We start from the raw sequence: 15,870 nt of genomic DNA, 5'->3' as shown, positions 1-15,870 counted from the left end.
GGTCAGTTCAGATGTACTTCTTAGTGAATCCCTTCACTTGATACATTAGGAACTCTGAAAGCTTAATTTGAAACAATCATAGAATCATAGAATGTTTTAGGTTGAAATGGACGTTAAGATCATCTAATTCCAACCCCCTCATGCTAGACCATGTCACCCAGGGCTCTGCCCAATCTCGCTTCAAACACTGCCAGGGATGGGGCATTTACCACTTCTTTCGGCAACCTGTGCCAGTGCCTCACCACCCTCACAGTAAAGAACTTCTTCCTTATGTCTAACCTGAACTTCCCTTGTTTAAGTTTGAACCCTTTGTCCATTGTCCTATCACTATAATTGAGAACCTTTTTATGTGTAGGTAATATAAGCATAAGGGGGTCTAAAAACTGAGCAGAGAAACTGAACAAAAAAAAGTAAGTTGAAGTTCTTCATAAAGAATTTGATCCATCATGGATCTGGGTTCCAGAATTACTCTTTACTGTATACTTGATAATACAGAGGAGATGTGGATCAAAGCAGAAAGGGCTGTGGTGCCAGTTTGAAGGCATTGGAAAATATATTTGTCATCTTCAAAATCAAGATTCTGTTGCAAGTTTGATTTATATTAATGGGAATCGTTGATCTCTTTTGAAGTAGCAATAGATTTTAATGATGCGACTGCACTGAAGATTGAATGATTAAAATTGCCAGGAGGTGAAATGTGGTCAAAATAAAAATATCTTAATCAGCATTATCTTACAGTGATCACTTAATCAGGAAGAAAATGAAGATGATGGTAGTTGAGAAATAGAGTGCCGGATCTGGTGCACAGCTAGGTACTTGAGCACTATAATGTGGCCTTTATTCTCAAGTGGGTCAAATCAAGTTTATTACAGGCAATTTACATTCTAATGGCACTGAACTGTCAAATGATTAATTATTTTTAAATTTTAATTATGTTCATTTTAAGGTAACTCTTTCAGAGTGCTGAAGTTTGAGGATCTTTGAAGAACTTTGAGTCCTGGTAGTTTAATAAAAGGACTAATGTTGAAGTCGTAATTTCCTAAAACACACCAAAACTAAGAGGAGTTCTTGAAACATGACCCAACAACGCTTTTTTTGTAATTGCTATCTTGTTATCATGTCAGTGCAGAAGAACCAGACAGCACCGAACATGTTGATTGCATCACCCAGCTTGAATACAAGGAGCAAGCAAATTGAGTAGTTTGCAGTTCTTAGAGCAGAAGTAATAAAGGGTGATGGCATTAAAATGGTGTCAGATAGGTGTGGAGTGGAAACGTTTCTGTGGATATAGGAAGGCTTTTTGTTTTTTTCTTCTTTGTGGTTGGGAACTTGAAATTGGAGTAAAAAGAAGCCATAAAGGCTGTGGTAAAGTGATAGAATGGTTTGGTTTGGAAAGGACCTTAAGGTCGCCTAGTTCCGATCACCTAGTTACAACCCCCTGCCTTGGGCAGGGATGCCTCACTCTAAACCGTGTTGCCCAAGGTTCTGTCTAACCTGGCCTTGTATCTTTGCTTTCTGTTGCGCTTAGAGTGCCTTAACGCTTGGAAGCAACTTTTTCCTGGGATGTATTAATGAAGTACAGTGCCATCTATTTTCTTGTACTAATTTCAGAGTAATCCATAGGATATATTAGTGTAAAGCTAATGCAGGCAGTGTTCAGAAGTCACTTCTTAGTTATTTGCATCACAAATGCTATTTTAAAAATACATCTAATGACAATGAGTGGTTACTTCTAAAGAAAAATATGACTGGAAAATGTATATTTTTAGCCTAGGCCAGATTCCTCCTCATGATATTAAGTTCTTAGTAGCTTTTAATATTTCTATTTGACATATGTTTTGTCAAAGTAATTAATGCTTCTGAGTTTTTCACTTAATTTTAATGATTGTGCTTCAGTTTAATGTCAGGATTAGATCATGAGGGCAGGACTTAATATAACATCTAATGTTTCAAATGCTGTCCTTGAAGGTAAAATGTGCACTGTAATCATATGCATCTGCGCGATATTCACTACCCAGCATTCTCCAGACCCCACTTTTGAGATGTTTTGCAATGCAAACACAAGTGTCTGTGAAACCCACTGTATATGAAGTGCTTATGACTAAGTTTATGCCTTGCTTTTAAAGAGGAAACAAAGTATATTGTTACATCATGTGTTAGTTCATATGGTGGGCACTTGCCTTGCAGCATCCTGAAGAATTTGCCTGCTGTTAGAGCTCGGCTTCATCACCAGCCTTCTGCTCTGAGGCCCTTGCTGGGAAGTGTCTGCAATGATGTGCAGTGAATCTGGGGGCAAATGCACCATGATGGAGGAGTGAGAACAGAACTCAAGTGATTCATGTGCTGTGTGAAACATGACAGGTGTGCATTTTGACAAGTTCTAAGAGGAAGAGTGTTTGTAGAGTCTGATCACACCCATTCTCGCAAGATTTAGAGCTTTAAAAGTGCTTCAGTTTTACAGAGCTTTTACAGCTTTTTCCCTCAGAACTGAAAATGAATAATGTTAGTTGTTCACTAAGATTTAATGAAACTCCCTATCATAAAAAAAAAATCAAATGTCTGACCTTGGTATTTTTGCTTTATATAGATGACTGTAAGAAGTCTTTCCTTTTAATTAAGATTCTGAAGTTAGAAGGAGGGCAGGCTGATGTTGTGTAGCTCAAGTCCTGGTTTGTTAGTCATAAGTTAATGAGAAGAAAAGGCAATCCAGAGTAGTGGTGGTAAAGGGAGAAAAGGAATGCATCGGGGAATTTGAGAAAGGATGGTGGCAGGACATCATCACCAAAACTGGGACTTCAGAAGAGTGACTCCAGCAGGGTAGATTACAGTTTGAAAGGAAAAGAAAGAAATGGAGACCTAGCAGAACTTCTCTCAGGTGGTGGCTTTTGTGACTGGTAGGGAAATGGGATGGGGGCCATGAGCAGGTGGATACAAGAATCAGGTGAGGTGGAGATGTGGAGAGCACTGAGGAGGCTTTGGGCAGAAAGGATCAGGTGTGGTGGCAAAACTGTGGGGACAGGACAAAGTGATACTGGGTGACAGGTCTTGTGGGAGAGATTAGGCCTGAATAGTTGACAGGGAAAGCGTTGGGATGAGGAGTCATGGCAGCAAAGAGGTGGAACTGGATCATGTATTTGTGAGAGGCAACAGAAGGGAGTGTAAATCAGGCTGCAGTATTACCCAGATGCTTGAGTATCCCTTAAAATTCTTCTTTCTCTAGCTTCAGAAATGGAACATGAGACTCCTAAAGCACTGTGACGTACCTGGAAAACTGGGCAGGGGGCTTCGTTAGTGCTGGTCCCTGCAGGGAGTGACAACCTGCAGCACTGACCCTTCGGTCAGTGGGGATCCCGGACTGGATGCCTGTGTTCCATGGACCAGAGAAGCTAGCTTTCTTCTAGTAAAGCACATCTGTGTTACTGCAATGTGCAGCAAAATTTCTAGAATGGATTAATTTTTATTTTTTAACAAGGATTATTTGAATTATAAATAAAATACATATTAAAAGAGTTCCTTAAGGATGCAAAACCATAAATGCAGTAAAAAGGAAATGACAGAAATTACGATGCCTCCACCACTACCTTGAGAGAACGCATATAGGCTGCCATTGTGGTTACAAAATACCTGTTCTTTAGCATGGAGGGCTGTTACTTGGAATGCAGTCATTCATTTTCTCTTTCTTTAGCTTCTCCCTCCCTGAAGTCTGCTGTGTGGTTGCACATATTTTGTTTATTGCATAATACTTAGTTTTTTCTGATATTCACCAACATGTAATCTTTCACAAAGAGTAAGATAGTATTTTTCAAGAGCCTAGTCAGATTAGGTGATACCTCTGCTTTGCCTAACAAAAAGCAATTCATTAAGGGACTAAATTTTACTTAAAGTATTAATTTTTGATTTGTGGTCTATTTTGATTTTTCAGAACATTTAGTAATTCTAAACACAGGTCTGACTGATTTTATTTACAGCTTAAATGTCCAGCATTTTTTGGCAGTCAGATATCAGCATATTGAGTTACATGTCAAATAGTGAGGAATTTGAAGTTTAAACCTGACTGTCAGAAGTGTAATTTTAATTGACTTGTCTCCAGCTCTTTGACAGCATGAGGGATGAAGTCTAAGGAGCATTCTGCTTTATAAGCAAAGACCACCTTTCCCCTTTTCCTCTGTTAGCCTTTAATGTATTGAAATACCACAAAACTGTGTGCTCCTGATTTCCTTCCAGAGCATTTCCATGCTCTTTACTAGGTGAAACAGGAGTCCTATCGTAAAGATTTTACTGACGGTGCTACAAAAACTGCATCAGAACTCCAATGCACAGCAGGCTGAATGAAAGTTTAATATTTCACTTTGCTGCTGGTATAATAATATTTAATTGGAGGGTGGTTTACTGAAATTTTTGTGACGAGAAAGAATGGTAATATAAAATCTAATGGCCATGTCTTGTAATATGGAAGTGTTGCCCAGATCTGCAGTGGATGTTTCATGAATGCAGGGCTTATTTTTCATCTGAGTCCAGGGAAGGAAAACCAGAGCCACTCTCGTATGTTTGGGGAAAGATCTTTTATTTCTCTCTGATTTTAAAGTGTCTGTTGAAGGATCTTTTGTGGGAGCTATAGCCAAAGATGTCTGGATGGTCTCCACTTGACCTAGATGAGGATAGATTACTTTCTCTTTTATCCAAGATGAATAAGATCCAAAATACTGTGTCTGTACCATAGTACAGGAATTTGTGGACATGCTTCTCATTCTTGGAAAATGCCAGATTCTTAAGTTGTACTTGCAGATGTTGGCAGTTAACTATTCATCAGGAAAAACATGTTAGAACTGTTATGAGGGAGCAAAACCCAAGTCTTAACTGTTAAAACTGAGAATGGTATTTGCGGCTTATATTTTTTACATTGTCTGAGCTAATGTTCTGTGGTTCAGCTGCTATCCCAGTTGACTACAGTGTTTTGCCCCTGGTTTCCTCCAGAGAGTTGGCAGAACCTGCAACAAAGCTGGGCTGTTATGCCAACCGTAGGTGGGTGGAGGGAAGAGATTTCTTTTCCATCTCAACTAAATGAGGCATTAAGCTGCTCTGCCTTGCTGTTCGTCATTGATTTCTGCTTTGTTTTGAGAAATACTGTTCATTTTGGGAGGAGTATTCTCTCACACCTCCTTTCTGAAACCTCCCATTATGGTCCATCTTTACTCAAATGCTATTTACACATTTCAGGATCCATGCTGATAGAAGCCAGTGGAAAAGAAATACTTTGGGGTTGGACTGAGCCTGTAAAATAACAACACTTGTTAAATTCCTTCCAGGAACTTAGCAGAAAATTCAAAACTGGGGAATGCTTTCCAAAACAAGGCTATATAGATGGATTTTTTTTGTTTTCTTTTAAAAATATACTGTTTTCAAGGAGAGCATTAGGAAGAACCAGAGAGCCTTCTGGTGTTCTGTGAAGTGGCAGTCTCTTAGGTTAAGTGCGTGGGAAAGCTCTGTGTGAATTTATATAATTACTTTTAACTAGTGAAGGAAAGAGGTTTTTGTCTTGAAATGGCAGCAGCTGGCTTCCTGTGCTGGTTGTTTTCTTTTCCAGTCTGTTTCCTTCATGATGAACTTTCACAATTGCTGTTGCCAGTTCTGGTGGATACAGCTTTTAATTTCTTTATCTTTGGCTTGATACGGGATTCTACGCTGAACAATGCAGCGGGCACAAGGCTGGGTTTGCTGTGCAATACCTGGATCACGTTTTAGAATCCCTTTGGGAGGTGATCTGCCAGTTCATGATCTGGTCTTCCATCTAACCCTGTTTATCCATAAAGCAACTATGGTATCAGTGAGGGACTGAGACTTCCTAAATGCTGTCCTGTTATGTTTTGTTTTCTGTATAAGTCAGTTGTTAGGACCCATTTTCAATAGCTGCTCCAGGTCTGCATCACTTTCTTTAAACTGTAAACATGAGCTTCATCTCACTTGGATTAAATTTCAGGCCATGCTTACAGCAGCTCTGGTTTGCTGCAATGCTCTGCTGTAGAGCCAAAGTGCACTATAGGAGGTGAGGGAGAAGAAAGAAAGAAGCTCATCACTAGCTCCCCTGCTCCCAGCCAGCAGGTTAGCCCTGAGAAATCTGAATGTCGGGGCTAGCTACCCCTGCCCAAGCTCTGCAGACAGAAACTGGGAGCTGGAGAGAGAGAGCCAGAGCAGGAGCATGAGACTAACTTTACAAATAAAGCAGCCAATGCTGCTGTTTTATTGTTTTGATGTTGTTTGGTATCACGTGTATAATCTCAGCACTAAACTGCATTGGGTTATCAACCATGTTGCTGTCCTCTCTGAGTCAGCTCTTCGGGTGATGGACTTTTTATCTCCAAGAGTTTTAAAATGAGACCCCCTGGTATTAAATGTGCTGTAAGTAATGCTGGTAACTGCTTCCTCTCCCAAAATATGATAAACAGACTGTTGAAGCTCAGTGTCACTACTGCAGAACCTGTTGTTTTGCCTCTCTTCTGCTGGGCAGTTGGAATAAAGTCCTCCTTTGCAGGGCTGGGAGTGGAATGTGTGCTCCTCTCTGTGCTTAGTTTAGCAGCTGCAGTCCTGCCGTCTGTTTTTCTGTGTTTGACATGTTACTTCAGTTCAAGTTCTAGTCAGATTTTAAATGGAAACAAATGTAAATTTCAGACACTTGTATAATTCTCCTTTTACTGTTTGTTTTTTATAATTGCTTAAATGTATTATAAGCATAAATGGAATTACTAGCTAGAACATAAAACATGGGGAAGGACTGATAGAGACTTGAAGGAATAGTCATGACAGGTTCACCTCGTTTGGAAAAACAGCTTAGCTTACTACTTCTGCACATGGATTACCCCTGAGGGTGAATTGGGAGATAGGGATTTCTTGCCATGTGTAATTGAATAAGTGCAGTGAATCTTGCCAAGAGGGTGGTGGCTGCGTTTTCCCATGTAGGCTGAGATTAGAGGTATTAGACAGGTGGCTGGTGTTTTTGTAGAACAGCTTTTATAAGTGAAGTCTAATCAAAGAATCATAGAGTAGCCGGGTTGGAAGGGACCTCAAGGATCATCTGGTCCAACTTTTTTAGGCAAAGCATGACCCTAGACTAGACGTCCCAGGACCTGTCCAATTGAATCTTAAATGTGCCCACTGTTGTGGAATCCATCTCTTCCCTGGGGAGGTTATTCCAATATATCCGTCCCCTCCATGGTGATTGATAGCAACATAGAATATTTTTCAGAGTAACCTTCTCTGTAGACTGCATGCATGACTTGTGAGATTGTGGCCATAGAGAACATGCTGGTAAATTTGGAAGCTTTATATGGTGAACTTTGGTTCCTGTTGAGTTAAAAGTCCAGGAGGAGCTGCAGGATGTGCTGCCCTCTGGTTAGAAGGAGGAAGAATTAGATTTGGCACAGCCAACTGCTGGTCCATGATCTCCATCACACATTGCTAGCAACCTTGAAGAGAGGTGTCTGTGTAGAAAAAAAACAGTATCCCTCTGTGTATTTCTGTAGTTGAAGTACCAAAGGAAGTGCCTGACAGGCTGCAAAGACAGTGTGTCACTCTGGTATCAACAGTCAAGGAAACTGCAGCTTCTTCTGAAACAGGATGGTGTTTTCTGTTAATGTTATACGATGCTGGTCAAGGGGAATGTGGATGTGAGCTGGGGAAGGCTGTGTACTGGTGTGTTTTAGTAGAGACCCCTTTTGAGCACATTGCATTTTGAAAACCGTTCCTTGACCTTACGGTTTGCTGTCTTTATAACAGCTCATATGACATTGCCAAAGTAGCTGCAAAAAGTCTGCCTGTTAACCTCGTAGTCTGGAAAGCTGGCTGTATGAAGTGGCTGTCTGAAGATCTGCCTTCCAAGACCCTTGGCCAGGCCAAGTTTTCTGTACTTAAGATTACTGTTGCCGCAAGAACGGCAGATGTTTGCACAGCAGACAAACAACGCTGATGATAAAGCAAATTGACCTTTTATGGAACAAGCTATTTGGAGCACATTCCTAGGGCAATTCTTTTTTTACTTTCTTATTTTTCTTTCCTGTCTTTCTCTTTCTTCATCAAACTGCTTGGCTATATGTTGACATCTCTGTTGCTAGAGGTGATAACAAAAATTAGAGATGAGTTTACAACACTACAAACCTCATCCAAACCTATTTTTGTCAGCTATATTTTACTGAAGTACTTCTAATGGTGTTTATTTTTCCAGTGTCCCTATGGGAACCCTGGAAAATTTCAAAATGTAATAATTAAAGAATGACAGGCCTTTCCTTACAATATAAAGCGAGGGAGAGTTTTGTGGTTTAAACAGCTATGCTGGTGCTTGTTAACAAGATATTTTGCCTTGTAATCTAGCCAGGCCTATAATGGTCAAAAAATGTTGAAGTTGAGAACTACAAGTTTGTTTTCAATCAGTTGTTTTTCAAGTTAAAAGGCTTTAATGGCTTGCTCTAATTTGTCCAGTAGTATTAATGTTTGTATTAAATCACGTGGTACAGTACAGCTGAGGCTGTCCTAGTAAGGCTGTACATTGTGTTGTTGCTTACTTTTTCTGATCGCAAGACTTTTTTTTTTTAAGGTATAAAACCTAAATTGAAAGTTTGAGGAATCTCTGAACTTGAGTAATACACTTCTGTTGAAATTACATTTTAAAAGTAACGTTATTTAATTGTATAATTAAATCTTTTAAATAAAACTATTACAGATTTAAAGTAAAAATATCACTGCAGGGAAAGCCTCAGCACTGTATGGCTGCATCTTTACTCTTTGTAGCTAAACCCTGATTTTTAACTGTGAGCTGATGGTCCTGTAATTATAGCAAATGTAACTCCTGGTAGAGAATTGATTCCTGGCATCTGGGGGATGTTAGAAAAATTGAATAAGTTCGAACTTTGGAACCTCTGAGATCTTTTAAAAGGTTTTCATCCAGTGCACCACTGACATTACCGGAGCTGTGCTAAGTGTCCCCTGTCCTGAAGAAGTCATCTCCAGAAATACTGCATGCTGGATCATCTAGGCCAATATTGCCCTTCCAGTTGTCACTTGTCAGCATTTTAATTTTTCATGGAATACAATATTGTTTTGCACTTTGGCAGATAAAATAATACTGTCCAGACTGAACTCTTCATTTATGGCACACTTTGCTTTTGCAACTGTAGTTAACAACCTAAAAGACTGTAAAGAAATTTACAGCTTGACTCTTTGTCCCCTCTGCCCCCCAGCCTTTAAATTTAAAAGAAGCAAAAGAAGGCTTACTGTGTAAGCCTTTTCTCACAGTACTTTTGGCTTAGTTCTTACTTCTCATTATTTCTAGCTTTAAAATTCATTATATTACGTTATGGAATATAGGTGAATAAGCAAAATGGTCTGTTGTTTTCAGGGCTTTTATTACATCTATTTTAAATTGCTGTTACCTTGTTTGGGGTTTCATTTCTGGTGTGCTGGGGTTGTTTTTGTTTTGTTCTTTTTGAATGATTGATATTTTTCCTTTGTTTCAGCCAAACCTTTTACATCTAAAGTGAAACAGATGCGACTCCATAAGGAAGATTTTGAAATCCTAAAGGTGATTGGTCGAGGAGCCTTTGGGGAGGTATGTACGTGAGGGAGGTGGAAGGAAGGGTTGGAACAATCTTCTTGCACATCTGCAGCACCGAGGAGAGACAGTTAATAGAAATAGACTGATGCACAGGTTTTTACATTATTTAGCTATAATGGATATTGTAGGCCCACTTCATGTTTGATACGAGTACATTTTCATTTATACATTCTTTGACAGCTCTTTTTAAGTCTTACGTTTTGAGAGAAGGCAAGTTCCCATGGATTCAACTGCCTGATGATAAATCATTTGCTTGTCTGCAATTCTTTCCAGTCAGCAGGCCAGGGAGTTACTGATGGTATAAAGATTTAGCCATTTTTAATCATCCTAATAGCAAAATGGTCTAAAAGTAATTTTCAGCAACTTGAACCGCCAAATTTTGATATTGATGTTCTAAGAACACTGAGAAACCTCTTCACTCCTGTCACTTTGTTTTCTGTTTTTAATGAATCTTTGAATGTTTTTCCTGTAGTTTTCCTGTTAGTTTCTTTTTCAGTTTTCATCTACTGCTATCTAACTATACATTTTTTTTGCCTCTTCTGATTAAGCAGTCTCTTATTTGAAGTCATCAAAGAAGGCTTTTCATCACCAGGCTTTATACTAGGCATGCCACATTAGAAAGGCTGAGGAAACTGGAATAAATAAACATTAGCTTTCTGCCCCTTCTTAATTGTGTTAGGTGCATGCGCTTTGTTTTTCATGCAGGACGCTATGTATGTAGAAAGAGCAGCCTAATGTGTAACAGTGCCTTAATTTTTGCTAGCCAAATATACTACAGATGGGGATAGTGGATAAAGCTTCTGCAGAAGGTTCTCTGTACTGCCTGAAAAATACATGTGGGCTGAAATCCAAAATACATTTTCTGAGTGGTATCTTAATTGCTTTTGCAACTGAAAATAATTTGTTGTTTTTTTGGGTTTTCTATTTATTTTTTCCCAGTTCTCTTTTGTATGACAGCATTTCTGGAGGCTCTGTGGCATGTGACAGTTGGTTTTATGTTCACTTAAATGTTTCCATCATGTGTGAAAATTAGTCTTTATTAGTCTGTGGTTACGGAAGAACAGACTTCCATAGGTAGTATGTTAAGGAATAGGAATTTTTACCGTAGTTTGTCATACGCAGATATTGTCCTTGGGCAATTAACATTAAAAAAGCAGTATTTATTTAGCCACCTTAGCACTTTTGTTTGGTTTTGCTTCATCTGCAGTAACGCTCCTTTTTAAAGGAGGCTGAAGGCTGAAGTTACCCATGTCTTTAGTCTAAACCACACAGAATGTCACATTCTCCATTTTGATGTAAACATTTCTGCTTAAAACGTGAACTTTTCTCTGTGCTGCCATAACTGTTGCAGCCGAGTCCACGCACAGATTGTATAAGGTGTCGGAAGTTGCTGATGTGAGTGCTTTCTTGTGAGAAGAATCATGTGTGAAACCTGCCATATATTGTGTTTTAAAGAGAAGTCATTTTTGTCTGCTAAATCAGCATCAAACTCCACAGGAGCTAAACCACAAAAACCCTTTAGTTCTTTCTCAGGAAGCTTCTTTGTGGTGAATCATCCCATGAACACTGAGAGGATAACTTTTGCCATTCTCTTCTGGGGGCAGTCTGTGCAATTGGTTAGTTATCCTCTGTTAGGAACGGTGTCTCTTTCAAATTCCTTATCTGAGAATGATAGCATGACTCAGCTGTCAAAATCTTCAGTAAGGGGAAAATTGAAGTTCTCAGTTGAAGATGTTTGGGTTTGTGTGTTATTAAAGTAGGACTTACAAATATTTGCAAGGATATATGTTAAATTTTCTTACCCCATAGAATGGTTTGGGTTGGAAAGGACCTTAAGATCATCCAGTTCCAGTCCCCCTGCCATGGGCAGGCACACCTCACACTAGACCATGTCATCCAAAGGCTCTGTACGGCCTGACCTTGAACACAGACAGGTATGGAGCATTTGCCACTTCTTTGGGCAGCCTGTTCCAGTGTCTCACCACCCTCACAGTAAAGAATTTATTTATATGCAGTCTGAACTTCCCCTGTTCTAGTTTGAATCCATTTCCCCTTGTCCTAATGCTCTGGTCCCTGATGAAGAGTCCTTCTCCAGCATCCCTGGCAACTTTCAAGCCCTACACAGACATTTGTCTAAGAATAAGAATTCCTATTAAATTACTAATGTTCCCTTAAAATAACCCATAAATATCCAAGTAATGTTATAAAGAAGGCCACCAAATTTTCCTGGTACTTAAGCCACCAAAAGCTATATTAATATAAAATTGCAAAACGTGTATGATTCAGTAAACTGCAGTTGGTTTACTGAGACAGATTAAGAAATCTGGAAGAATGTATTTTCTTTCCAGCAAACTATAAATGAGACCGAGGTTGCTTTAGGTTACTGGGAGGAGTAATTTTTGTCTCCTGAATCAACATAATTCTGAAGTTGTGTAGACTACAAAGTTGCTGCAGGTTTTCTTTGGCACAGCCTCAGACTTGTTCTTATTTTGATTTTACACTACTCAATTTCTTCAATTTGCATAGTCAAGAAATCTTTCCCTTTTTGTTTTTACAAGTTTGATGTAGACACAGAGTAGTTGAAACTAGTTATTGCTTAAACTGTAAGAGTTCATTGTTCCTAGTTTTCCTTTTCCCCTTAACCCTACTTGCTGCTGGTCTGAGAATGATTCCTTTTTGTCAAATTAATGAGATGCCTCTTCCCACTGCATGCATACATTTAACTTATTTCAGATTTTCTATAAGAGTCTTCAGAAAACACATATGTTTTGCTTGGAGGATTATCCTGGTAAAATTAATAACATGAGCATTAAGTGTTTCATTGTGCTGGCTTCAGGAAGCATGGTTTGAAAAACAACTAAACAAGGTGACTTGAAACTTGGGAGTTGAAGAAAGCTGTGAGGAAAGGTGAAGCCACTGGGCAACAGCAAAACTCTCAGCAGTATGAAGTGCAGCCTGTTAAAGGTTCTAGCTAACACTAGAGTTTACAGTTCATTCTGCTACTGCTTAAAAACCCCCAAAGTTCAGTGTTTGCTTGCGCAACCAAATATTGTGTCATTATGTTGTTGATATTTTGAAGATGATGAATTCTGTATGTCTGAGAACTAGTTAGTTACTGCTGAGTTTTGGCATCCAGTTATGAAGAGTAACGTTCCCTCCTCCTGTACCTGGAGGATTGCCTGCTCTTGATGAACGAGAAAACCAGTGCTGATGTGGGGTGGTTGTGGGTTTTTTTGGTTTTTTTTTCATTTCAATTTGAGTAGGTTCTGATTTAGCTTTTTTCCTGATGACGGCTGTTGTTGCTTTCTAAGCAAAAGAAATGTGCAGACATGTACTGTAGAGACAAGTAGCTGAGTTTGGGGGAGAAGGAGTTTGACCGCATGCCAGGCTGTACTGCTGTTTGTGGGAAACACAGAAAACTCTTGGAAGGATGGGAAAAAAAACCTCTATCTGCCTAGACCAAGATGTTTACATCAGCACATACCAATCATTTTTTGTTGGGCTGCTCACAGGAAAATATAAATTTATAAAACCCCAACCTTTAAAAGTCAGATTTTAAGAGATTCCAGTGGCAAGACATTTCAGGAGAGCTAGACAGGAATGATGACCCTTTCTTCTGTCTTGACAACTTCACTGCAGAAGGGAGACGATCAAAACAGCGCTCTGTGTGTATTTGGACCTTTGTGTGCATAATATACCCTTCACCGTGTGTATGTAAACACTGCCTGGGGCTGTAATGATGTTTTACATGTTATTCGTTACAATTAGAAACTGCATCAGGCTGCTCCTTGCTGAAGTGTCAGGTTTTTCCTTCCCAGGCCTGAAATAAGCATTTTGGAATTCACTTCCATTAAATCACTGAGACACCCCCCCAGAAAGATGCTCGGGGCTGGAAAATGATGATGTTCATGATCTTTTTTGTGTGTGTGTGTTGGTTATTGATATGGAATAACATTAATGGCTTTCACAGACTAAAAGAATGCTTCTGACTGATTGTAAACACAGCTGGTAAACATGAATCTATGTTCTTTAGTCACTCTTCAATAGTATTACACATTCACAGAACTATCAAGCCCTTGATCTTGTCATTGAAGAACACTCCAGCTGTTAACCAGAGGCAGTGCTGTAGCTCTTTTGGTTGTGTCCAAGTGAATGTTGTGTAATTAACGGGTGCCTTTCAGTAACTAAGCCTTTTGCACAATAACACAGCCTTTCACTGAGCGTGCTACAGGCAAGAAATGAAATCCTGAAGCTGGACTTGAAATACATGTATTATCTTATGCCTCTGGCTGCCCATACAACAGCAGTTAATGGTGGGGAAAAACTCATTTTTCATGCTGGGCAGCAGCAGCAGTAGAGTCAGCTCTGGGACCAACCAGTTAATCTTTCCTTACAACAGTGCCAAAACCTTTAAAGGTATAAGGGCAGAATCACGTTGTAGCTTCGTGTCAGAGGCTGCCTCATGTAGGCGAGGTTGCTGTCATCTAAGATATGATACGGTTTGAACGCTGACTAGTTTGATGCTAAGGATTTTTCCTCCTGCCATTTCTCATTAAAAATTGATACAGATAAGGCTTGCCACAGTTTCAGGCTAGTTTTAGCTAGTAAAGTAATGGGAGACTCAAGATTCAGATCAGCCTTGTGGGTTATATATCACTGCAGAAGATTCATCTTTCCCTCCTGAAGAAGACTCTGTTGCTCAGTCTTGGGGTACCATGCACAGAATGTCTAATTCTTTATGAATTAAAATGAGATTATAGTCTAAAGTAACAATGTTTTTATGATTTGAACCTGCAAGTACCTTAAGGGGACCCAAGTCTGGACTCGAGCCTCAGTTTTTATGTGTGAAGTAATGTTCGAATATTTCAGTTCATAAGCAAGTCTAAACAAGTCAATGTGGTACCTTTCTGCTTTCGCTCCTTTTTTTATCTCCCGCCACTTCCACCCCCCTGCAACCTCAGACAGCAGCAGTGTCAAGAGCAGGGCTGATAATGCACTGCTGCACGTACTGGAAGTGACAGCTGCTTCGTCTCTGAATCTATAGCTAAGCAGGAGCCATGCTTTTAGCTATGCTTTAGTTTAGACATCTGATTGTTGCAGTCCTTCAGCCTGCACTTTTGCCATGTTCGTGAAGCTGTTACAGCTGATGACACATTTGAAGATGGTTGTAAGAGGTTTGCATGACACTTCCTTCGAACTGTCTGATCCTGCATTTTCTTTTCTCACTGTCTTCACACATAGCTGGTTTACTGATGATGAAAGGCATATAGGATTCAGCCTTAGTATTGCTTTGTCACTCTCCTTCAGGATGAAGATGATGATAATTTGTGTGATGTGTTGGTTTGTAACTAGATGCACACAGAAATAAACTTCTATCTGCTTAATACTGAAGATGTATTTGAAAAGGGAGAGGCAGAATGAGATAGTTGGAGAATGGTTGTTAAAAGTTTAGCAATGAACACATTTTAAGTGTTTGGGATGGTACTCTAGTGGTCAGATTTAGTCTGGATCAGCAGCTCTGAGTCTGTGGCATATTCATGGCCATTTTGGGAAAGACACTGAGCTTTCTGTACCCAGGGAAGCCTGAACTGTGGAAACGTTCAGTGTAAATTTCCCTCCCTTTTTCCTAAAACTATTCCATGGTATTCCAAACTGTTATTATAGCTAAACAAAAGTGCAGTATTCTCGGAAAAGGACTGTGTCAACTTTCTTAATATTCCATAGGCCTATGGCATCTAATGTTTTAGAAGCAATGAGAGGGAGGGGACTTGTGTTTCTGTTTACTTCTCTTGAAAATGTGGATTTCACTGTTTCCCTGCCACTGACATAGACGTGATGAAAGAGCTCATTTAACTTCAGGTTTCATAAAAATGGAAACAATGTGTTGTCATGTTTTAACTTATTTATCTTTCATTTCTCTTTTCCAGGTTGCAGTAGTAAAACTGAAGAATGCAGATAAGGTTTTTGCCATGAAGATACTTAATAAGTGGGAGATGCTGAAGAGAGCTGAAGTAAGATGACAGTAATGTTTTCTATAATCATGCCTCCTCTTACTCTGCTGAATTATTACTTCTCTTTCCACCAGACTCCGAATATAGAGGGATTGAGGAGGTGTTTCACTGCTTTCTGACAATATGTAGATTAAAATAAGCTTAAAGCAGTTCATCGGAATCTTGACTGATGTGGGACTATGGTATAGATGCCAGACCTTTTCTTTAGTTGCCCCAGAATTACTGACTGTATGAGCAACCTTTTAATGCATTTATTCC

At 39.4% G+C, this 15,870-nt stretch overlaps 1 protein-coding gene across 9 annotated transcripts in view; it reads left to right on the top strand.

Annotated features, from left to right (window-relative positions):
• Nucleotides 1-15,870, top strand: part of CDC42BPA (CDC42 binding protein kinase alpha) — a 179,900-nt gene that overhangs the window by 48,104 nt on the left and 115,926 nt on the right. For all 9 annotated transcript variants that reach the window (XM_057400043.1, XM_057400046.1, XM_057400045.1 and 6 more), the window contains exons 3-4: nucleotides 9,504-9,595; nucleotides 15,529-15,612. In XM_057400043.1, the coding sequence (XP_057256026.1) occupies nucleotides 9,504-9,595; nucleotides 15,529-15,612 (176 nt within the window). The remainder of the gene's footprint in view (nucleotides 1-9,503; nucleotides 9,596-15,528; nucleotides 15,613-15,870) is intronic.

The sequence above is a fragment of the Pezoporus wallicus genome, unplaced genomic scaffold (genome assembly GCF_028554395.1).
Source record: "Pezoporus wallicus isolate ANWC-B61680 ecotype Strahan unplaced genomic scaffold, APGP_CSIRO_Pwel_v1 contig_7339, whole genome shotgun sequence".
In the NCBI taxonomy this organism is placed as follows: Eukaryota; Metazoa; Chordata; class Aves; order Psittaciformes; family Psittacidae; genus Pezoporus; species Pezoporus wallicus.
The sequence above is the reverse complement of the archived record's forward strand: the minus strand, read 5'-3'. Positions and strand labels throughout refer to the sequence as shown.